The sequence below is a fragment of the Sorex araneus genome, chromosome 5 (genome assembly GCF_027595985.1).
Source record: "Sorex araneus isolate mSorAra2 chromosome 5, mSorAra2.pri, whole genome shotgun sequence".
In the NCBI taxonomy this organism is placed as follows: domain Eukaryota; kingdom Metazoa; phylum Chordata; class Mammalia; order Eulipotyphla; family Soricidae; genus Sorex; species Sorex araneus.
Genome location: NC_073306.1, coordinates 120,246,129 through 120,269,927, shown reverse-complemented (window position 1 = coordinate 120,269,927; position 23,799 = coordinate 120,246,129). Strand labels below are relative to the sequence as shown.

The following is a 23,799-nucleotide window of genomic DNA, read 5'->3' as shown; positions in this document are numbered from 1 at the left end:
GCTCTAACGCTGGTCTAATGCGTGCAGCGGCCAGAGGTGCTTTACTGAACCGTTCGTGCAGATTATCCCACTTAATACCTGAGTGGCGGCCAATGCAGTGTCCTCCCCAGGTTCTTTCCTGCAGCCTTTTTTCTGCAGAGCTGGTCTCCTGTCACAGGTAGACCGGGAGCCTCATGCTCTCCTGTGGCGCTTTCCTGGCAGAGCAGCGCTAAGCCGTGTCTGCCTGCATCCAGATTTTCCACCTAGCCTGGCCTCCAGAGGATATAATTAGCTTCCCCTTCCTTGGCTGCTAGCACAGGACTGGGGCTCGCGGGGCTGGTTGGATTTGGAGGTGACAGAGCAGATTTGGCCGGCACTCACCTCATTCTGGGGTTTTCTGGCTCTTTTTTTCAGTTCTGGACTCAGTATTTAAGATAAAGTCAAAAGAGACAGAACCTTGACAAAGTGGTGCCGAATGTGAGACACTGCCGTGATTTAAAGGCCGAAAGGAACAGCTATAAAAAATATGTGAATGTTTCGTCCCCGAAATAACTTGCTGCAAATCTTTTTTTTTTTTCCTTTCTTTTCTCCCCTCTTAGCAAATCCTCCTACACACTTCAAAATTCCACTAACTCACCACCTTCTCTGTGAAGCCTCCCTTGCTTGATTTTCCCAGTTAGGAGCGCGCACACACACACACACACACACTCACACACTCACACACTCTCATGCACTGGAGGCTGGAGGCACAGTCTTCCCCTTAGGGTTAGGGTCCATCTTTGCAGCCTCCCAGTGCTGGGGCTATATTTCCGGCCCTTGGGAAAGTCTCAGTGAATTTTCCCGCTGTTCCTTTTCATTACTCGGGCAAGGAGTGAGGGCTTTCTCTCTGCTTCTGTTCTTTTTTCTTAGCCTTCAATTTCTCTTTGCTGTCCCTCCCTTTAGGTTCAGCTGTTTTTGAAAATTTGCACAGGAGGGTCCAGTATCAGGTTTATCCCAGCCCTGAACTAGCACATGCAAGTTCATTGGGTCACACTCGGTGGCAATGCTTAGTGGTGGTTACTTCTGGCTCTGCACTCAGGAATTACTCCAGGTGGGCTCCGGAGACCGTATGGGATGCCAGGGATCCAAACTGGGTTGGCCGTGTACAGGGCAAACAACACCCTACCCACATGCCATCATTTCAACTCCGCTTTATGATCCTTTAGTGATTAAGTTTAGTCTGTATATATGTATATAAGACTCCTTTTGCATTCTTTTCCCTTCAGGTGGTTGACTGCCCCTGATGCTGACAAAGTGACTAATTCCATAAATCATTTCCTATTATTAGTATTTACAATAATAAATATTTAAAAGGGAGGTAACCAGTCTGTGCTTTGGTTTTGTATATAAGTAAGGCATTCGTTTATTTTTGGGTTTGGGCCGATGGTACCTGTCAGTGCTCAGGGATCACTCCTGACTCTACATTCAGGGTCACTTCTAGGCTCAGGTACCATATGGGGCTCTGGGGGTTAAACCCAGGTCAGCTGCTTGAAGGGCAAGCACCTTTCCTGTTTTACTATCTCTCTGACTCCTAAATAAGGCTTTTAAAAGTTTTACCAAGTAATTTTCTGCAATTGCATTGTTTGTTCCATGTAATTATATTGAGAGTGCTGTGGCCGATTCAGAGATGAATGAAAATATCATTCTTATTTAAAGAGTATCCTAGATAATTATGAAAAACCATGTTATAGTGGCAAATTTTAAAATGGCTGCAATAGCATTATAAGCAAAATAATATGAAAGCATATGGGATAAGATATTACAACATGGAACATTTCATAAAGCCGTATAATGTTCAGACTAAAAAGGAATCATCAACTCTTTATTTATTTGCTTATTATTTTGGGGGGCCACACCTGGCTGTGCTCAGGACTTATTATTATTATTTTTTTCTTGTTGGGTCACACCCGGCGTTGCACCGGGGTTACTCCTGGCTCATGAACTCAGGAATTACTCCTGGTGGCGCTCAGGGGACCATATGGGATGCTGGGAATCGAACCCGGGTCAGCTGCGTGTAAGGCAAACGCCTTACCCGCTGTGCTATTGCTCCAGCCCCAGCACTTATTATTATTACTCCTGGTTTTGCACTCAAGGATCACTCCTGTCAGTTTTCAGGGGACCATGTGGGGTACCGGGGATGAAGCCTGTGTCGGCCCATGCAAGGCTAAAACCCTACCCTCTGTGCTATAGCTCCAGTCCTCAGATCTTTTAATTTAAACATCATTTACAAACTAGTGCCTGAGAATTAAACTTGCCCAAGGTTATAGCAGCCTTACTTGAAATCCCAGAGTTTGCATGTGAATCTGGCCCCTTATGCATGTGAAGCATATACTCTGCCACTGAAACACCCCCGCCCAGAATTTCAGACTTTTTAATCCAGTCAGGTTTCTCAATATTGTTCTCAGTGAATTCATCAAAATTTAATTTATGTGCTTTGAGCAATATTGAAGAAGCTATAAAAATATGATTCATATCTTTAAGGAGTTCTGATCTGTTTGGGAATAATAAAGAACTGGTCTCTAGCATTGAAGACAGTGTTTAACTGTGTGGTCGAGGGGTTAGGTATGTCTTAGGAGTTGGGGGAAGGGCAAGAGGGATCTGTGTGATCTGTGGTAATAAGAGTACTTTGGGGAGGAGTTAGAACTTTCTGGACTTTGACAGATCCGTTGGGTCAGAAAGCAATTTGAAACAGGACTGTAAAACAAGGTAACAATGCCTGATGTGTTTAAGGGACAGTGGAAGAAAACTGGCTTGACTAGGGTGGCTTAACAGAAATTGAGCAGTGGTTTTCAACCTTTCGTGCAGGTCAGACTCACCCTCACCCAATGAGCTTAAAATGAAAATATTGGGAGATCCTACCTCTAGAGTTTCTGACTCTGCAGGTCTGGAGTAGCACTATAGCACTGTTGTCCCGTTGTTGATCGATTTGCTCGAGCGGGCACTAGTAATGTCTCATTGTGAGGCTTGTTACTGTTTTTGGCATATTGAATATGCCACGGGTAGCTTGCCAGGCTCTGCATTGCAGGCGGGATACTCTTGGTAGCTTCCCGGGCTCTCTGAGAGGGACAGAGGAATCGAACCCAGGTCGGTCGCATGCAAGGCAAAGGCCCTACCTGCTGTGCTATCGATCCAGTCCACAGGTCTGGAGTATGGCATAAAAAAAAAAATTTTTTTTTTCCTGGGATTGGGGTGTGGACCCACCCCTGGTGGTACTTGGCAGTTGTTCCTGGCTCTGTTTAAGGACGGCTCCTGGCAGTGCTCTGGGGACCACTGCCGGCTGGAATTATGGAGGTCAACTGCATATAAGGCAAACACCTTCACTCTCTAGCCCTCTGCTTTGATTTGTTGATTTGTTTGGGTGCCTGATCGGGCAGTGCTCAAGATTTACTCCCGGTGGTGCATGGGAGAGTGTCACATGAGGTTCTGGAGATTGAACTAGGGTTGACTGCATTCAGGCAAACACCTTAACCCTTGTACTGTATCTCTGGCTCTGGCTCTGCATTCTTTTCTTTTTTTCTAGTTTTTGGTCCAAACCTGGTGATGCTCAGGGCTTACTCTTGGGAGGACTCAGGTGATCATTGTAGTGCCTAGGATTGAAACCAGATCATTTACATGTGCCTAGCTAACACTCTGGCCCTGCATTTTTTCATATTGTACTTACGTAGCTTTTGTAACTTAAAAGGCAATTAAGTCCTTTTTTGAAAATGATTTTTATTTTAAAATATTTATGAATCAAGGAGCTTGCTAAAGCAATCTAATGTCATGTGACAAACATTTTAGTTTTCACTGTATGCCAGATGCTGCTGGGTTCTGAAAACAAAGCCTTCACTCAGGCTTGCAGTCTGGTGATTGAGATGGGGAGATAACAGCTTACTGAGTAACATGTGAGCTTTCTAAAAGCAAGGACGATGGTCTAGCATTGCACCTGGGAAATAATAGTAAATGAAAGAACAAATCCAGGCAATGAAGTCAGGAAGAAAGAAAAAGGATGAGTGGAAGTAATAATTCTAGAAGAAAAATGGACAAGCAGGGGCCAGAGCAATAATACAGTGGTCAGTGTACTTGTCTTTTATCTGGCTGACCAGGGTTCAATCCCCAGCACCACTTAAGGTCCCCGGAGCCCTCCGGAAGTGATCCCTAAGCACAGAGACAGGAAGAAGCCCTGAGCACAGCTGGGTGTGGCCTAAAACAACAACAAAAATGGACAAGTCTGAGTAGGAATGATGAATGGGTGTATCAGGGACTTTCAAGTGCAAAGATTGATAATATTTTGGGTTTATTGAAGAACCACATATCAAGCCATCTATTCTGAAGAACCTATTTATTTAATCTCTTCTCCATTTTTCTTTTTAAAGAGATTGTTTTGAAACAAATCCACAAAACCTTTACCTAGATTGAGAATGTATCAGACTTCCTCTGGTAAATATATATATATGTATATATATACATATGCATATGTATATATATATACACATACATATACATGTATATATTTAATCAATACTAATTCAGTTGTATTTATAATATTCACCTATAATTTTTGCCATTATTACCTTATTTATTTATTTATTTATTTATTTATTTATTTTTTTTTGCTTTTTTGGGTCACACCCGGCGATGCACAGGGGTTACTCCTGGCTCTGCACTCAGGAATTACCCCTGGCCGTGCTCAGGGGACCATATGGGATGCTGGGATTTGAACCCGGGTCGGCCGCGTGCAAGGCAAACGCCCTACCCGCTGTGCTATCTCTCCAGCCCCATTTATTTATTTTTTTATTAGTGATGTGGAACATTTTCTCATGTGCCTCTGAGCCATTCGGATTTCTTCTTTAGGAAAGCTTCTGTTCATTTCATCACCCCATTTTTATTTATTTATTTATTTTTTTAATTTTTTATTGAGTCACCATGTGGAGAGTTACAAAGTTTTCAGGTTTAAATCTCAGTTATACAATGCTCGAATACCCATCCCTTCACCAGTGCTCATATTCCACCACCAAGAATCCCAGTATAGCTCCACCCCGCCCCCTCACACCCCAAACCCCCCCACGCCCCTAGCTCCCCCACCCTAAGCCCCCCCCCATTACCTTATTTATTGATGTGAAATTAATAGATATATGGAACACTTTTGTTTTGGCTCATCCTGGTGGTGCTCAGGGGCTGTCAGCTCAGTGCCTAGGTGAGAATCATTACCAATGATGCTTAGGGCACCGCAATTGAACCCAGGGCTCCTGCATGCAAGGCATGTGCTCCAACCCATTGAGCTATTCTCCTGGTCTGGAGGAAGTTTTGTGTTTTATTTGGGCGGGGGGATCAGGGCCCACATCTGGCAGTGCTCAGGGGCTGATTCTGATTCCTGTGCTCTGGGATTCTTCTTGGTCTCCTGGGGAACCATGTGGTGCCAGGGATCCAGCTTGGGTCTCCCATGCACAGAGCATGTGCTCAGCCGCTTTGAGTATTTAACCTACACCTCATTTTCTTATTTGTACAATCGGGAGGGTAACAGTACCTGTCTTAACCTTTTAGTATCAATATTGCAAACCACTGTGTCCAGAAAAGTGGGGGAGAGAGAGGGAGAGAGGGAGGAAGGGAGGGAGAAAGAGAGCTGGGTGATGGGAGGGAACTTGAAGACACTGGTGCTCGGAAATGTACCTGGTGGAGGGATGGATATTGAAATACTGTATGACTAAAATCTAATTATGAACAGCTTTGTAAGCATCTATCTCACAGTTATTCAATAAAAATGTTTTTTAAAAAGTACCTATCTTAAAAATACATTAGGAAGTAAAATAAAATGGGTAAAATGCTTTTCATAGTGTTTGGCATAGAATATGTGCCCAATAAATTAGGCTCTTAATTAAATTAAACATCTTAGGGTTCTCATTTGTTCTTATCGCCACTCAGACTGTCTCACAGAACAGATTGTTTTCAGGGATTCAGCCCTACAGCTGGCAGTAACCCTGAGCCCATCCCAGGAACACATACTAGGTCCTTTGCCAGTAGTAGTTTTCTTGTGTCTTGAGCTGGATCCTTCAAGAGTAGAGGGTGGGAGGGCAGTGTTTCTGCTTCTAGGGTCTACTTTTCAGCCTGACTCCCATACTAGAGCTTTGGCTGGCTGTTGTACATCTGGGATTAACAAGGAGACCGCTAGAATAATATTTTGTTGCTTTGTTCTGGTAGTCATCTGTACCAGTACCCTGGAACTAATAAACTGGAAATATAGGGCAGACTCAGATTCCCAGCTTGAAATCTCTGCAAATCTCTCGTCTACCATCTGTTACCAAAAACCATCCGTGATACAGCAGGAAGGCAGGACTCTTGTAAGGGGCACTGGCCGCCCTTTCCTTTAACAGGAACAGGTATGGATGATCCAGGGCTGAGAACCAGTTGATGTTTCCTGCTAAAATGGAGGTCTGTCAAAATGAGCAACTTCAGCACTTCTCATTAATTACTGATCCCTATCTTTGCTTATAGGGCAGCATCTTTGAGAGCATTTTTTTTTTTTCAATGGTGAAGAGGAACCCAGCTTTCCTTTATGGAGTGAAAAATATGCTGTATTTTATTTATTTATTTATTTATTTGTAAATTTTTTTGTTTCTGGGTCCATGCCCAGTGGTACCAGCTCATGGCTTTGCACTCAGGACCAGGGATCCAGCCTGGGTAGGCCGCGTGCAAGCTGAGTGCCCTACCTGCTGTACTATCTTTCCAGCCCCAAATATGCTCTATTTTAAAAAGTCTTTGCTTCCTCCATGAAGCTGTGTGGTTTGGCTTGTTTATCTGGCTTTCTGGGGAGTCTCCTGAGAACCTTTCCTAAGGGCTCCCAGGAGACAACAATGAAACCAACATCCATTACCCAAGACACTTTAGGGGATGCTTATGTCGATAGTTTTAGGATTAGATTAATTCAGGCTTTAGTCCTGACAAAACTTAGAAGTCAAGTAGTCACATAATTCTACCTATAGACTGAAGTATGGAACTTAGCTCACTACTTTTGTTATCTTTCAGAACCTAGATTAGAAGTTACACATCAATTTTAGCCTTATACCCAACCATCTCTGAATTTAGACAGATTGCTATATTTCCCTCCTTTTTTTTTTTTTTGGAGGATGAGGATATAACTTATGGTTCCAAATTGATGTAAGCAGTAACAATTACCTGTAGAACTTTAAAAACAGTACTTGGCAACCAGCAGATAGTTCAGAGGACTAAGTGAATGACTTGCATACAAAGGCCCCAAGTCTAATTCCTGGTACCACATTGTCTGTCTCCCACTTTCCCCCCACCCCCACCACACACAAGTTACTGGGTGACCCTGGTGCATTAGTTCATTGCTGGCCATAAGCACTGATATCTCAGGCCTGCACAGCTGGATCTAGTGTTGCTAGGAGTGGCCCCAGGCTTCAGAGCACAATTGGTAAGCCCCTCCCCCCCACCTCTACACATCTTAAATACTTGGCCCCACTCTACACTGTCGCACTGTCCTCCTGTTGTTAATCAATTTGAGTGGCCATCACTCAAGCATTGTGAGACTTGTTGTTACAGTTTATGGCGTATTGAATACATTACAGGTAGCTTGCCAGGCTCTGCCGTGCAGTCAGGATACTCTCAGTAGCTTGCCGGGCTCTCAGAGAGGGAAGGAGGAATTGAACCCTGGTCGGCAGTGTGCAAGGCAAACACCCTGGCCCCACTCTATCCCAGTTAAATTGGATTTTCAGAGTTGAAGCCTGGGTATTGATAGCCTTCAAACGAAGCTTCCTCTTTCTAATGTGTATCCAAGGTTACGGGTGACAGCTGTATCTTTCTGTCCCTTAGGAATCCTCAGTACTGTCTGTCCTCAGTGAAGTCTGATTCATATGCTGTGTGTTCTGATGATCTTTAGGATGATCTTTCCCAGCTGTTGTTCTACGTCTCCTGGATATAGTCACTGTCATCCCATTGCTCATCAATTTGCTCGAGCAGGCACCAGTAACGTCTCCATTTTGAGACTTGTTACTGTTTTTGGCATATCGAATACACCACGGATAGCTACCGAGAGTATCTCGCCCGCACGGCAGAGCCTGAATATAGTGACATTTCTTTCTTTCATCTCAGATATCCTCACTTGGAATGCCCTCTCCTCTCTTTTTGCTCTGTGAAACGTTGTCATGCAAGGCCCATCATGATCTCCTTGGAAAACTCCTACCCATCCTAGCCTTCCTTGTCCTTGTCCTCAGTTATTTCTGCCACCTGTGTGCTGGTTCTGATCTTCTTTTAGCTCTAAATTAAGGTGCAACATTCTGTCCTCTTGGGAAGATGGGACAAATGGAAATACCATTGGTTTGACCTAAACATTTAAATTTAATTTAATTTAGGGAGTTGGGCTACACCCAGCTGTGCTCAGGGCTTTCCAGGTACATTATCTGCTTTACCTTATCTCCAGCATGACCTAAGCTTTTTTTTTTTTTTGTAGGGGGGGAGGTGGGAGGGTGGGGCACACCCAGTGGTACTCAGGGGTATTCCTGACTCTGTACTCAGAAATCACAGGGAACCATATGGAGTACTGGGGATCAAACCCAGCTTGGCCATGTGCAAGACAAGTTCCCTACCCACTGTACTATCCCTCTAGCCCCTGACCTAAACATTTTGTTTGTGTTTGGTTTGGGGTCACACCCAGTAGTGTCAGGGCTTACTCCTGGCTCTGCACACAAAAATTACTCTTCGTGGCATTTGGGACTATATGGAATGGCGGGGATCGAACCTGGGTTGGCTGTATGCAACCAACTAGATAGATGTTGACTATTTGTGACCAGACTGATGGGCTTGTTCATCCTTATCTACTATTTCCAACAAAATACTTCTGCTCTTCCCTGCAGACCTGTGTTTTGCATCTCCTTACTTTGTTTTTGCTTTGGGGCCACTCCTCGTAATGCTCAGGGATCATATGGGGTGCCAGGGACTAAATCCTACTCTGCCTTGTTCAAGGCAAATGTCTTCCCTACTGTGACATCTCTTGGCCCCACATCTCCTTACTTTCAAAGATATTTTTCCTTTTTGGAATTTCACCTGCTTTTTAGGGGAGGGGGCACATGTAGCGGTGCCTAGGGCTTATTCCTGGCTCTGTACTCAGGGATCACTACTAGCAGGGCTCAAGGGACCATATGGGGAGCTGGGAATTGGACCTGGGTCAGTCGCATGCAAAGTTAGTGCCTTACCCACTGTACTATTGCTTCAACCCTTCACTACTTATTATGGGGGTTTGGGGAAGCACATTCTGCAGTGTGGGGGGGTCTATACCTGTTTCAGTATTTAGGGGTCACTCCTAGCAGTGTTGAGGAACTATATGATACTGGAAATGGAACCTAGGGGTCCAGCATGCAAAGCTTGTGCTCCAACGCTTGGAGCCATCTCCCCAGACTTAGAATTTTAATGTTCTTCAAGGATTAATTCAAGTATCATGGCCTTTGTGATTTTTTTTCCTTTGGTTTTGTTTTGGGCCCACACCTGGCCCACACCTCAGGGATTACTCCTGGCAGTGCTCAGGGGGACCATATGGGATCCTGGAGAGGGAACCCCTGTTAGCCTCATGCAAGCAAACACTCTACCCTCTGTACTATCACTCCAGCCCCCCCACCTCCATTTTTTCTTACTTTCAACTTGCATTGACTGACCTTTGTTCTAAACCTCTGTAACCCTTAGAGCAGTGGTTCTCAACACTCCCGCAGTGTGCTCTGCAGAGAACATTGGATAATATCTGGAATAAATTTTGGTTGTTGGGGAAAGGTTGAACTAGCAACTAACTAGTGGGTATAGAACAAAGATACAGCTAAGTACTATACTGCACGGAACAGTTCCTCATAAGAGAGAAAACGTTGGTGTAGCCCTGGAAACCCCTGAGCACTGAGCACTGCCAGGGTGGCCTGGTGCTCCCTGGTGCCAAAGGGTCCCAGAAGCACTGTCTTCTTGGGCTGTCGTTGAACTGCCAGCCAGTTGACTTGAGTGCTGCTGGAAGTGCCCCCTCAGTCCTTTTGAGCACTGCTTGGAAGGATCCTACGCCCCAGAAGAAATGTGTTTCGTAAATTATAAAATACCATAGTGATTACTCACTGAGCTAGTGATGTGTAAGGTAAGAAGTTGTGAGTAGGCTTACTGTAAATGTCCCACCGTTGACCTTTCCAGCTTGTTCCCTGGCCACTTCCTGCAGCTTTTCAGCCCTTGATTCAGACTGAATGTCAGCTGAATCCTTCCAGCTCGTTCTCTGTAGTCCTCCTTTGTTTACTGCCTTCATTCTTTTGTGTCTGTCTGACTAAATCTTGCCAAAAACCAATTATTGACTCTACCCCTAAATACAAACTAGGTAGCCTGATGTCATTATGTCCTGGAAAAGCTTAATGAAGGCCAGAAAAATTACCTAGATCGCAGGAGTAAGCTGCAAGAGAGTTTATAGTTTAGAACGTTAGTACTATGTCTTTCATTTTTCTAGCAAAGCAATTTTTTTTCCTTTTGGGTCACACCCGGCGATGCACCGAGGTCACGCCTGGCTCTGCACTCAGGAATTACCCCTGGTGGGGCCGGAGCAATAGCACAGCAGGAAGGGTATTGGCTTTGCACGAGGCTGACCCGGGTTCGATCCCCAGCATCCCATATTGTCCCCCCAAGCACCGCCAGGAGTAATTCCTGAGTGCAAAGCCAGGAGTAACCCCTGAGCATCGCTGGGTGTGACCCCCCCCCCCAAAAAAAAAAAGGAATTACCCCTGGCGGTGCTCAGGGGACCATACGGGATGCTGGGATCGAACCTGGGTTGGCCGCGTGCAAAGCAAATGCCCTACCCGCTGTGCTATTGCTCCAGCCCCTAGCAAAGCAATGTTTTAAACATTAGAAAGCTCAGTGAACTTCCTTTCTTTTTTTTTTTTTTGGTACTTGAGGTGGGTTGGATTAACACCTGGCAGTGCTCAGGGTATACTCCTGACTCTGTACTCAGGGATTATTCCTGGAGGGCATCAGGGGACTGTATGTGGTGGCAGGGAGCGAACCCAGGTCACCCACGTGCAAAGCAAGCACTCTACCCACTGTACTATTGCTCTGGGCCTTCAGTGAACTGTCTGTGACCAAATCACCGAAGTGTGTGGTGAGCTTAAAGACTGAGAGCCCTATATCCCTGGTTTGAGGCCTTCCTATTGCTTTTTTGAACCCAGTCAGGTTAGTGACCTCTTAGGGATTGCAGTGAGAGGCTGATGGGGTGAGGCTGCGGGGAGGGCAGGGTTGAAATTTAACCTGGGAGAGAATATAATTATTGACAGGGAGTTTGTTCATTCAGCTTGAATGATGGCTTTTATTTGGTTTTGGTTTTTGGACCATATCCAATGATGCTCAGGGATCCCTCACGGTGGGGCTCTGGGGACCATATGGGTGCTAGGGATTGAATCCGGGTTGGCCACATGGAAGGCAACACTCCCTGCCTACTATACTCTCTCTCCAGCTTCTGTCAGCCTGAATGATGAGCCAGAAAGGTCATTCTGCCTATCTTTTTGCCTTGACCAATGAGAAAGCACTGTAGCACTGTCATCCCATTGTTCATCGATTTGCTCGAGCAGGCAACAGTAATGTCTCCATTGTGAGACTTGCTACTGTTTTTGGCATATCGAATACACCACGGGTAGCTTGCCAGGCTCTGCCATGGGGGCGGACCAATGAGAAAGCAGGACAAAAAAGAAAAACTGCTTAATCTAGAGCTTTTCAGCTAGGTAAGTTCCCACCTTGGCTTGGAGACCACATCAGAGGTGTTTATGGGCTTTTCCATGATTAGAAAAACCTGGGCATCCATTTTTTCTAAGTAAACTAGGTAGTACCAAGTCTTTAAGCTGTGCTCTATAGATCTCTGTGGCTTCATCAGCCAGCGCCCCTACATTTTTGTTTTCTGATTTTTATTTCAGAATTTTGGTACGAAAATTAAAGGTCAGTAATCTTGATTTTTATTTTTATTTTATTTTATTTTTTTTTGGTTTTTGGGTCACACCCGGTGATGCACAGGGGTTACTCCTGGCTCTTCACTCAGGAATTACCCCTGGCGGTGCTCAAGGGACCATATGGGATGCTGGGATTAGAACCCGGGTCGGCCGGGTGCAAGGCAAACGCCCTATCCGCTGTGCTATCGCTCCAGCCCCAGTAATCTTGATTTTTAAAGCACTCTCACAGTGGGATCTCTGAATGTCAAAGAACATGGTTGTCTCCTTTGGTTGTTCTAGTAACATTTTAGCTTCTATTTCAATTTAGCAATGCCAATTTATTTATTTGTAAAAAGTGAGCAACATAGTGGGCTTTTTACCATGGAGAACTGAAACTCATTTTTCCCAGATTTTTTTTTTTAAATTTTTATTGAATCACCATGTGGAAAGTTACAAAGTTCTCAGGTTTATGTCTCAGTTATACAATATTCAAACACCATCCCTTCATCAGTGCCCATATTCCACCACCAAAAACCCCAGTATACCCCCCGCCCCCGCCCCCTCACCCCCAACTGTATAACTGATGAATTTTACTTCATTTTCTCTTTACCTTGATTACGTTCCATATTTCAACACAAAACTCACTGTTGTTGTTGGAGTTTCCCCCCAAGAAAGACAGCCCTACTACCAAGGAAGCATTTGATAATTAGTTTTCCAATGCTGAGAATGAAGAGATATGTAGCCCCACTGCTCCAAGTACATAACTCTTTTTTTTTCCCTATTTCCTTTTCCTTTTTTTTTCCCCCTCATCCCCCTTCCCGCACCTTATAGTATGGTGGACACCACGCTGCATTTCTCCCTGAAAATGGGAAACAACCGGGAAAGAGGGATATTTCCTCTTCTTGGCCAGCGTGGGGCTGTTGCTTAGTTCACAGTCCAGAGAAATGGCTGCTACTTTAATAACCTTCAATATTTCAACAAAAACTCACTGTTATTATTTGGAGATTTCCCCCAAGTCAGACCTGTTAAAAAGGAACTGTTTCACATTGCTGACAATTATAGATGCGTCCGCACGGTTTTGGATTTCTGTATAAAGTCCAGGGAAAATTCTGCCAGAAATTGCATAGCCCAGCTCACAGTCCCAGTGCATTGCTGTAAGAAGTCTCTGGAATCAAAGTCTTTAGGTGCAGAGGGTCCGTTTCACTCTCAGCAGCTCTGAATTTATCTGGGCCGAGGACTTGCTGGTTACACCCACTTCCCATGAGTCCCTAGGAGCCCTAAGTGTAAAAATCCTGTACCTCTGGGTTAGGAGTCTTAGAAGATGGCTCCTGCCATGTGGATGCTGCCACCGCCGCCATTTTCCATGCAGGAAGACAGGATGGGGAGGAAAGATCCACCCCTGGGCAGTACGGAGTTGTAGCCCAGTTCACAGTCCCAGTACGGAGTTGTAGCCCAGTTCACAGTCCCAGTGCATTGCTATTAGAAGCTGCGCTGGATGCCTGAATGTGTTAGGTCTCTGGAATCAAAATCTTTGGGCGCAGAGGGTCATTTTTCCCAGATTTTAATGCCATTGTCTTTCACAGTCTAAAGATAACAGACCGTAGCCCTGGGCAGCTGGGGGGGGGGGCGCGCGCTGGCCCTGCACTGAGGAATTACCCCTGGTGGACCCTGGTTGAACTATATGGGATTCTGGGGATTGAATCAGGATCAACCTCATGCAAAGATAGTACCTGTTGTACTATCTCTCTGGCTTCTAGACTTTAAAAAATATAGCCCTTAGTTGTACTTAGTTGTACCTGTTGTACTATCTCTCTGGCCTCTAGCCTTTAAAAAAATAGCCCTTAGTACCAGTTGAGAACTGGCAGACATCATTTGTGCTGATGAAGGATCTGTAGACTCTCCATCCCAAGAGGGAGTCAGTCTGTGTAGCTGAAGGATGGAGAGATGGAGTTTTCTACCATGTGATCCTAGTCTTATAGGCATTATAAAACTGATCACTGGCAGAGGCTCAGGACAATGAGAACTGAGCAAGAAATGAGTCTCTGGAAGAAAGTACTAGGTTCTCTGTAATGTGAAAGATGAATATCTTCCTTCTTGTTACCAATTCTCAAGTCCCATCTGGCAGTTTGCTGTCCTGCATAGAATCTGTATTGGCCCAGCTGATAGGGACAGCCTTCTCATCTAATTCATTTCGTGATTGAGTGTTTTTCTTGGCACAAATATAACATTTTCTTCTTTTTTCATCTTTCAAAAAATGCATGGGAACACCAAGGTTAATGCCAGTCATTCTGGACCTGAGGGCAGCTCAGGCTTTCTGGCTTTCCTCCACCCCTGAAGCTCCTTGACATTTTTTACTGTTGTTGTTTTTGGGAGGGCCACCCTGCTGTGTTCAGGGATCATTCCTGGCAGGGCTCAGGTGACCATATGTAGTTCTGGGGATTTAACCCAAGTGGTTCACATACAAGGGAAGTGCCCTACCTGCTGTACTTTTTCTGATCACTTCCCCCACGATTCTTCTGGAGAGAGTAATATTTGAATAATTAACACCTTGAAGTGCCCTACTTTCAAGTGAGAGAATTAAAGTAGGGAATAATGCAGATGAGTTGGAAAAGGAATTTCAGGTGAGCACCTTTTAATGATGTTTATGGGAAAAAACTGAAATGGAAATATAGTTTGTTTTGTTCTCTCCCCCATTCCCTGCCCCCTTTGCTGTTATTGTTGATAAGGTTGTTATTGTTGATAAGGTTTTGTGTCTTTGTTTATTTATTTATTTATTTATTTATTTGTCCTTTGGGTCATACCCAGTGGTACTTGGGGCTTACTCCTGGCTCTATCCTCAGGCATCACTCTTGGTGGGGCTTGGGAGATCATTTGGGGTGCCGTGGATTGAACCTGGGTACACCGCATGTAAGGCAGTGCCCAGTTTCTGTGCCTTTAGTTACTGGTGCTTGCACGTGTGCTAACCAGGGCTCCCAGTCATAGGTAAGGCACACTAGCTATGGTTGTGGTACTCATTGGTGGTCTCACTTCCTGGCAGGTACTCTTTTTTTTTTTTTTTTTTTTCTGGCAGGTACTCTTGCACATCATTTTAGTTGTGCTCCACAGGTGTTGCACCCTTTTTTATGGTGATTACACGCACGTGGCTCTAGTATGGCCAGAAATTATTTGCAGCACCAGATTGCTCAAATAGCAGGGCTGTTGAGATTGTTCTCAACACAGGTGGGACACTGGTGATTTGATTTTATTGCCATATACTTTCGAGGCAGGGACTCTCTAAGTGACTGCTCTTTCTGTGGGCCAGTAATTATATTTATTTTCGTGGCAGGGGTGGGAGCACAACTGATGGTGTTCAGGGACTCCTCAGCTCAGTGCTCCTGAAGGTGCTTGGAGGACTTTATGGTACTGGGGATTGAACCTGGGGTTCTTGCATACAAAGCTTGCACTCCAGCCCATTGAGCTATCTTTTTTTTTTTCTTTTTGGGTCACACCTAGTGTTGCACAGGGGTTACTTCTGGCTCGTACACTCAAGGATTACTCCTGGCAATGCTCAGGGGACCATATGGGATGCTGGGAATCGAACTCTGGTCAGCCACGTGCAAGGCAAATGCCCTACCCACTGTGCTATCGCTCCAGCCCCTGAGCTATCATTCTTGCCCCAGAAATTATCTTTTGGTGGGAGGGTTATGAATAAAATATCTTAATATTAATCTTTGATTCCACATTTTCTAAAGTCAGCACATACTGACATACTATTTTTATCATAGAAAAGAAATAATTTTTTTGTGTGCCAGGGGTAGAGCTTGGGCCTCATACATGCAAAGCATGTGCTCTAACGCTGAACCATATCCCTGGTGCCAGGAAAAAGACCTTAAAATTGCCATTTTACTGATAGTGAAGTCCAGATGGGTAGCAGTTTATAGGATAATTAATAAACACAACAAGTAGATTGTTGCTACACCAATATTTTGAGAGTTAATTAGATCAAAGACTATAAAAGATAATTGGAGATGGCTGGTTGAAATTTGTGATAATAGGTTCAAACCACCTGCCTCATCCCATTTTGAAATGTGATTAGTATAAAATCAAGATAAAGGCTTGCTCTTCAAGCCCATGTTCTCCCTTGAACACGTATCTCACTTGCTTCTCTCTTTGTCTCTTTGCTAACTTTTTCTACTCTGGAAAAGCCTGTGTTTTCTCTTGAACATGTATTTTTTTCTCTTCCCTCATGTCTTTCTAAATAAGTTTCATTCCATAAAAATTGTCATGCTTCATTTTAAAAAAAAAATAAAATAAAGATAAAGTGGTCAGGACAGTAGCACATGGTTTTCATACAGGATCCCTGATTTGATTCCTGGCACCAATGGAGTGACCCCATCTTGAATCTCTGCACTGAGTTGATAATATATCCTGAGCACCACTGGGTGTGACCAAAACAAATGAAAGGAGATAAAAATTTAACTCAATCAAGTTTATAAGTTGTCTGAGATCTGAGTAGAGAACCATGTCCTAAAGGGAGGTTAAATATCATTAGACTTGTGCTCTCTAACGGACACAAATGTTTGGTATGTATAGATTGGTGTGTGGGGTTCATAGTTTAGAACTATTCCTGGCGGTCTAGTACAGAGAGATAGTACAGTGGGTAGGGCACTTACCTTCCACACAGCTGACCAGGTACAATGCCCAGCATCCCCTGAGCCTGCCAGGAGCAATCCCTGAGCACAGAGCCACAAATAACCCCCTGAGCATGGCCAGGTGTGGCCCATAAAACCAAAAAATCAAAACAGACTGGGGCTGGAGCAATAGCACAGCGGGTAGGGCGTTTGCCTTGCACGCGGCCGACCCGGGTTCAATTCCTAGCATCCCATATGGTCCCCTGAGCACCGCCAGGAGTAATTCCTGAGTGCAGAGCCAGGAGTAACCCCTGTGCATCGCCAGGTGTGACCCAAAAAGCAAAAAAAAAAAAAAAAAAATATCAAAACAGACAACAAAGAAGTGTTCCTAACTAGTTTCCTCTGGGTTTTATCAAAGGATGTCTTCCCTAATGTAGTCAGGAACATAGTTGGGTTTTTTTTTTTTTTTTGTATATTGGTCATAAAACAGAAACATGTACTGTCTCTAGGGGTAAGGTAAAACTGCAATCTTATTTCTTGGAGGGAAACCAGAAAAAATGGAGTAATAATCTTATTTCTTGGAGGGAAACCAGAAAAATGAATTAATATAGTTCACTTGTATCTTATCAAAGTGTTTTTGATTTCTACCAGTCAGAAATAATGACTACTCCTTTGAATTCTTCTGGCCCAACTTATTATTACTTGTGAACCATACCCACTGGTGTTCAGGGGCTGTTTCAAACTTGATGCTTAGGGATTGCTCCTAGCAATGCTTAGGTGATCATGTGGTGTTGGGGCTTGAACCCAGGTCTCTTGCTTGTGCTCCAGCACTTTGAGCTATCTGTTTGGCCTGTTACTCAACCTATTTTTTTTTTAAACTATTTGGTCACACATGGCAGTGCTCAAGGCCAATTTATCCTGGTTCAGTACTCAAGGATCATACCTGGCAGGGCTCAGGGACCGTATTGGATTCCAGGAATCAAACCCAGGTTGGCCACTTGTAAGGCAAGTACCATTCCTGCTTATTATCCCTCCAGCCCTCCATCCAACTTCTTTCAAGTTTCTGAGTTTAAGTAGTTAGTTTTATTGATTGACTAATTGATTGTTTTTGGGTCACGCCCAGCGGTGCTCAGGAATTACTCCTGGCGGTGCTCAGGGAACCAGTTGGATGCCAGGCTATGTTCAAGGCAAGCGCTCTACCCACTGGACTATCGCTCCGATCCCTGTACTTTTAGACCTGCCATCTCTACTCTTTGGAAATCTCCCAGAATCTTTACGAGGATTTTTTTGGTTATCTTCCACAATGCTTTGTACTATGCTTTGTGCAGTGGGTACTCAATAAATATTTGTTGAATGTTTGAAATCCCAACTGTTGAATTTTATTTTTCTAGACTGATAAATTCAGAGCTAAGACAGAGGGGATGAACCCTAGATCTTTGGAATCTGGGTTGAAATTACTTGCCTGCGGGGGCTGGAGTGATAGCACAGCGGGGAGGGTGTTTGCCTTGCACGCAGCCCACCCGGGTTCGATTCCCAGCATCCCATATGGTCCCCCGAGCACCGCCAGGAGTAATTCCTGAGTGCAAAGGCAGGAGTAACCCCTGAGCATTGCCGGGTGTGACCCCCCCCCGAAAAAAAAAAAAACGAAATTACTTGCCTGCAAGTATGCTGGCTGGCTGTCTCCTGCCAGAGTGAAGACTAAGCAAAAACTATAGTGTCTTTAAGCAATCTAGATTTACAACATCTCACAACTTTCTTTACTGTTGCAAGGAGGAAGGATTTATTGTCATTACTCTGTCTTCTTGCCGCCAACTTCCTCTTCCCCAATACTTTTTTTTTGGGGGGGGGCGTTGTTTTTGGGTCACACCCAGCTGTGCTCAGTGCTGATTCCTAGCTCTGTGCTCAGGTATCACTCCTAGTGGGCTTGGGGGACTATCTGGGATGCTGGGGGATTGAACCCAGGTTGCCCGCATGGCAAGGCAAGTGTCTTAAATTCTGTGCTGTCTTCCTAGCCTTTATTATCTGAAGTCCTGATTGGTGCTAGAAAGTACATTTTCACAGACCCACTCAACATGCCTGGTAGATTGTTATTGGCAAGTTGGTTCCTCTCTCTGTGGGCATCTTCAGAGAGTGCCCATGTGTGTTCACACACTATGCTGGCTGGCTCTCTCTTGCTAGAATGAAGACTTGAAACAGAAATTATAGTGTCTTTAAGCAGAAGTGATAATGCTTTCTATGACATAACTTCAGAAATCACATGTTGTTTCTAACATATTCTGTTGTTTACTTAGATCATCTTTGACTTATTTGGATGGGAGATTACACATAAGTACAAATTTCAAGAGATCAGTGGCATTGGGCTCAATGGAGGTTGTCTTGGATGTGGGCTACCTTACTCTATCTACTGCTGTGACTTTCCAAGAGAAAGTGAGGGAGTGCAGCTTTGGTTCAACTCTCTCCATTTCCATTGCCATTCTTAATTTCCAGTGCCATCGAGACCCCTAATCAGGCTGGAGATCTAGAACAGTGTTGCCTTGGATGCTGCCCACCCCATTTTGATCCCTGATACTGCATATTAACTTCCAGGCACATATTAATCCCCAGCCAGTGTGATTTCCTGAGCACAGAGTCAGTTGTAAGTCTTGAGTACTGTTGGATGTCACCCAAAACAAAAACTAAATGAGACCTCTCATCAGACTCTTCAGTTTTAGCCTTCAGGTTTTCCACTCCCTTAATCCATCATTGAATTATTGCTTCCTGAGGTGTAGCTCTGAATGTGCTGTTCTCTTCCACATCTACTGTGAATGAAATATATGTTCTGTGGGGACAGACTGTTATTTGAATTCTTGCTGCATAAAAATGTAGCTCAGCCACAGAATGGGAAAGAATATTTACCCAATACCCATCTGATAAGGGGTTAATATCCAGGATATACAAGACACTAGTAGAATTGTACAAGAAGAAAAGCCTCCAACCCCATCAAAAAATGGGGCGAAGAAGTGAACAGAAGCTTCCTCAAAAAAGAAATACAAGTGGCCAAAAGGCACATGAAAAAATGCTCTACATCGCTAATCATCAGGGAGATGCAAATCAAAACAAATGAGATATCGTCTCACACCACAGAAACTGACACACATCAAAAAAGAACAAGAACAACCAGTGCTGATGCGGATGTGGGGAGAAACGGACTCTCATTGTTGGTGGGAATGCCTACTGGTCCAGCCTTTTTGGAAAACAATATGGGCATTCCTTAAAAAAAAAAAACAGAAATTGAGCTTCCATATAACCCCACTATACCATTTCTGGGAATATATCCCAAGGCTGCAAAAAAAAAAAAAAACAGTAGAAATGACATCTGTATCTGTATGTTCATTGCAGCACTGTTCACAGTAGCCAGAATCTGGAAATAGCCTGAGAACAGATGACTGGTTAAAGAAACTTTGGTACGTCTACACAATGGAATACTGTGCAGCTGTTAGGAAAGATGAAAGTCATGAAATTTGCTTATAAGTGGATGGTCATGGAGAGTATCATGCTAAGTGAAATGAGTCAGAAAGAGAGGGACAGACATAGAATGACTGCACTCGTTTGTGGGATGTAAAATAACATGAGACTGGTAGCCAAGGACAGTAGAGAAAAGGGCCAAGAATATTGCTCCATGGTTGGAAGCCTGCCTCTTCGGTTTTTTTTTCCCTTTGTCAGACAGCGTGGCGATTACTAAACAGGCGTGAACTCGGTGGCGCAGGGCAAGGGGGAAAAAGAAAAGTTATGTAACAAACAGCAGGACTTAATATCTCTATATTCTTAGTAATGGAGAACTATCAAATGCCTCATTGGCAATAGGACCGTCTTTTTCTTTTTGGGGGGAAACCCCAGCAACGGTAGTGAGTTGTGTGTTGAAACATGGAATGTAATCGAGATAAGCGTAAATGAAGTGAAACTTATCACGTACAAGGGTGGGGACTAGGGACGTGGGAGGGGGCGGCAGATATACTGGGGGGGTTGGTGACGGAAGATGGGCACTGGTGAAGGGAAGGGTGTTTGAATATTGTATAACTGACATTATCCTGAGAACTTTGTAACCCTCCACTTGGTGATTCAATAAAAAAAAAAATAATAATATTTAGAGACATTCCTTTCAGTGCTCAGAGCTTACTCCTGGCTCTGCACTCAGGGATTACTCCTGGCGTGACTCAGGGATCATATGGGATGCTGGGGATCAGACCTGGGTTGGCCACATGCAAGGGAAGTGCCCTACCCACTGTATTTTCTCTAGGGCTTCTCGACACTTATTTCCAGCTTTTCAGTTTTTTTCTCTTTTGTTTTAGAGTTCGTGATTTATTCTTGAGAATCCTTTACTACCATCGTCCTCATGGATGAACTTCAGGACGTTCAACTCACAGAGATCAAACCACTTCTTAATGATAAGGTAAAAATTGCTCATTTTTACTAAAATATCTATTTTTCTTTGATGAGTTCTATATTGCTGAAATAGTAATGAACTCAGAATATACTAGCTTAACATCCTGGAAGGGAGCATAAAATGAGGTCCCCATAACCATGCCACCGGACCCTGCATCAGGGGTGCCCTAGAGGAGGGTGGGTGAGAGCCCTCCCTGCCCCAAGAGACCAGCCCGGCAGCCGACCTCCACTACCCAACCACCGCCACGCTCCAGGCTGCTTTCCACACGCTCGGGCTGAGCCTCATGCATGAGTGAACATTTCCTGTACCGTGCAGCCATGCAACACATCATCATAAAGGGAAATATATATACATATGCCTCTCAGAGAGCCTGGCAAGCTACTAAGAGTATACAGCCCACACGGAAGAGCCTGGCAAGCTCCCCGTGGCGTATTCTATATGCCAAATAACAGTAGTAATAACAGGTCTCATTCCCCTGACCCTGAAAAGAGCCTCCAGTCATTGGGAAAAACGAGTAAGGAGAGGCTGCTAAAATCTCAGGGCTGGGGCTAGTGGAGACGTAAATCGATGATTGTGACAGTGATACAGAACATTCTATGGGAGGAATCATTTTAGAAACATACTTTAATTTTTTTGCTTTTTTGGGCCACACCTGGTTGTGCCTCGGGGCTTACCCTAACCACCAGGGATCACTCCTGGTGGTGCTCAAAGGACTGTGTGGGGTGCCGGGGATGGAGTCTGAGTTGGCCGTCAAGGCAAGCACCTTACCCACTGTACTATCTCTCTGACTCCCTAGAAACATACAGCTCTTTGGGGGCGTGAGGATATTTGGGCCACACTTGGTGTTGCTTGGGAATTACTCCTGGCTCTGCACTCAGAAATTACTCTTGACAGGGCTCTGGGGATCATGATTGAATCGGGGTTTGCCAGATACAAGGAAAGCACCCTTCCCACTGTATTCTCTTTCTAACCCCGCAAATATACTTCTAAACATGCTTTTTGATATCTTTTTTGCTCTTTTCTTTTTTCCAACTTTTATTTCCTCAAATGAAATTAGTCAGCTATCTGTGGGGATATTTTTTTTCCCACTTTTTGGGTCACACCCGGCGATGCACAGGAGTTATTCCTGGCTCATGCACTCAGGAATTACTCCTAGTGGTGCTCAGGGGACCGACCATATGGGATGCTGGGAATCGAACCCGGGTCGGCCGAGTATAAGGCAAACGCCCTACCCACTGCTATTGCTCCAGCCCCATCTGGGGATATTTTTGTTTTGTCTTACAGATATGAAATATTAAGGGGAAAAATAATATGGCAAATTAAACAGAAAGTGTGAGTGAGGTTTGACTTAGAACTTAGTGTCTTGACTTTGGTCTCCATCAATTTCCATGGGTGGTGATGAACTGTAGTGTGACCCTCTCCCTAATATCTGTCAGGTTTGTGCTGTGACCTTTCTGTCAGCATTGAGGTTTTCATCAGTGATGCCTGGATGTTGGTGAGATACTCGATGTTATGTATCACCATGTGGTGATCAACATCACAATTCCAGCTGCTAGGATTTAGCCCAGTGGCGTAGGGCACAGATAGGAGCTATCAGTAAGCTTAAGGTTATTCTTTCTGGTTTCTCGTCAGTCAATAAATACATCTGAGGGTTCTTATCAGTCCTAACTTTTTCTTTCTTTTTTCTTTTTGGGTCACACCCGGCGATGCACAGGGGTTACTCCTGACTCTGCACTCAGGAATTACTCCTGGCGATGCTCAGGGGACCATATGGGATTCTGGGAATTGAACCGGGTTCGGCCGAGTGTCAGGCAAACGCCCTACCACTGTGCTATTACTCCAGCCCCAATCAACCCTAATTTTTTAACTTCCTGTCGTGTCCCCTATTAAAATACACCTGTAGTTTGGTTGAATGAGTCCATGACATTCTTTTCTAAGGAAACTATTAATGGGGAGTAAGAGTGAAGGTGGGTGAGATGTGTGTGGGTGGGGGGAGGTACACTAGAGGACGCTGTTGGTTTCTGTTACCTTTTCTTTCCCAAAGCAAGACCCTTCTTCTGTCTCTGAATGCTGTTTGTTTTTTTCTTCTTTAACCATGTTAATTGCTTTTGAATCCTTCCAATCCCCATTTTCTTTCCTCTGACCTTTTCTCTTCAGCCCAATTCCTACCCCTCCTTCATTATCAGATTTCTTGCTCTCTCACTTGGTAAGCTTCACACTTTTTTAAACCTCCTACTGCTTCCCCCTCATGTTTTAAGAGAAGTCTCTTTAAGTGCTTTTTTTTTTTTTTTTTTTTTTGCATATGAAGGGCTGCCCCAAAAACAGTGTGCTAGAAGTAAAACCTGAGTCTGTGAATCTTAGTAATAGCCACAGAAATAACTTGTTACCAGGCAAATAGGGATAGGCAATTTAGTATCATGAAGTCTGTCCTAAGACTGACTGATCCTCCGTGTCAGCTGGAGATTTGTTCAGGAATAGAGGTTTCTGGGTTCTTCTCCAGACCAACTAAATCAGAATGTGAGAAGAGGGACACAGAGTGCTCAGAGATGACTCCTGGCAGGGCTTGGGGAACCTTCTGGGGTGCCAGGAATCAAACCTGGGTTGTCTATGTGCAAGGTAAATACCCTACCAGTTGTACTGTTGCTCTGGCCCCTACTAGGGAAGATTTTTTTTTTTTAATTTTTTTTTTTTGAGGAGGCCACACCAGATGATGTTCAGGGATTACTTTTGGCTCTGTACTCAAGAATTACTCCTGGCAGTGCTCGGAAGACCCTATGGGTACTAGGGATTGAACCTGGGTCACCTGTATCCAAGGCAAGGACCCTATTTA

General features: G+C 44.4%; 1 protein-coding gene across 2 annotated transcripts in view; it reads left to right on the top strand.

The window, feature by feature from the left end:
- Positions 1-23,799, top strand: part of NDRG3 (NDRG family member 3) — a 79,269-nt gene that overhangs the window by 851 nt on the left and 54,619 nt on the right. For both annotated transcript variants that reach the window (XM_055138668.1, XM_055138667.1), the window contains exon 2: positions 20,875-20,975. In XM_055138668.1, the coding sequence (XP_054994643.1) occupies positions 20,919-20,975 (57 nt within the window). In that variant the 5' untranslated portion in view covers positions 20,875-20,918. The remainder of the gene's footprint in view (positions 1-20,874; positions 20,976-23,799) is intronic.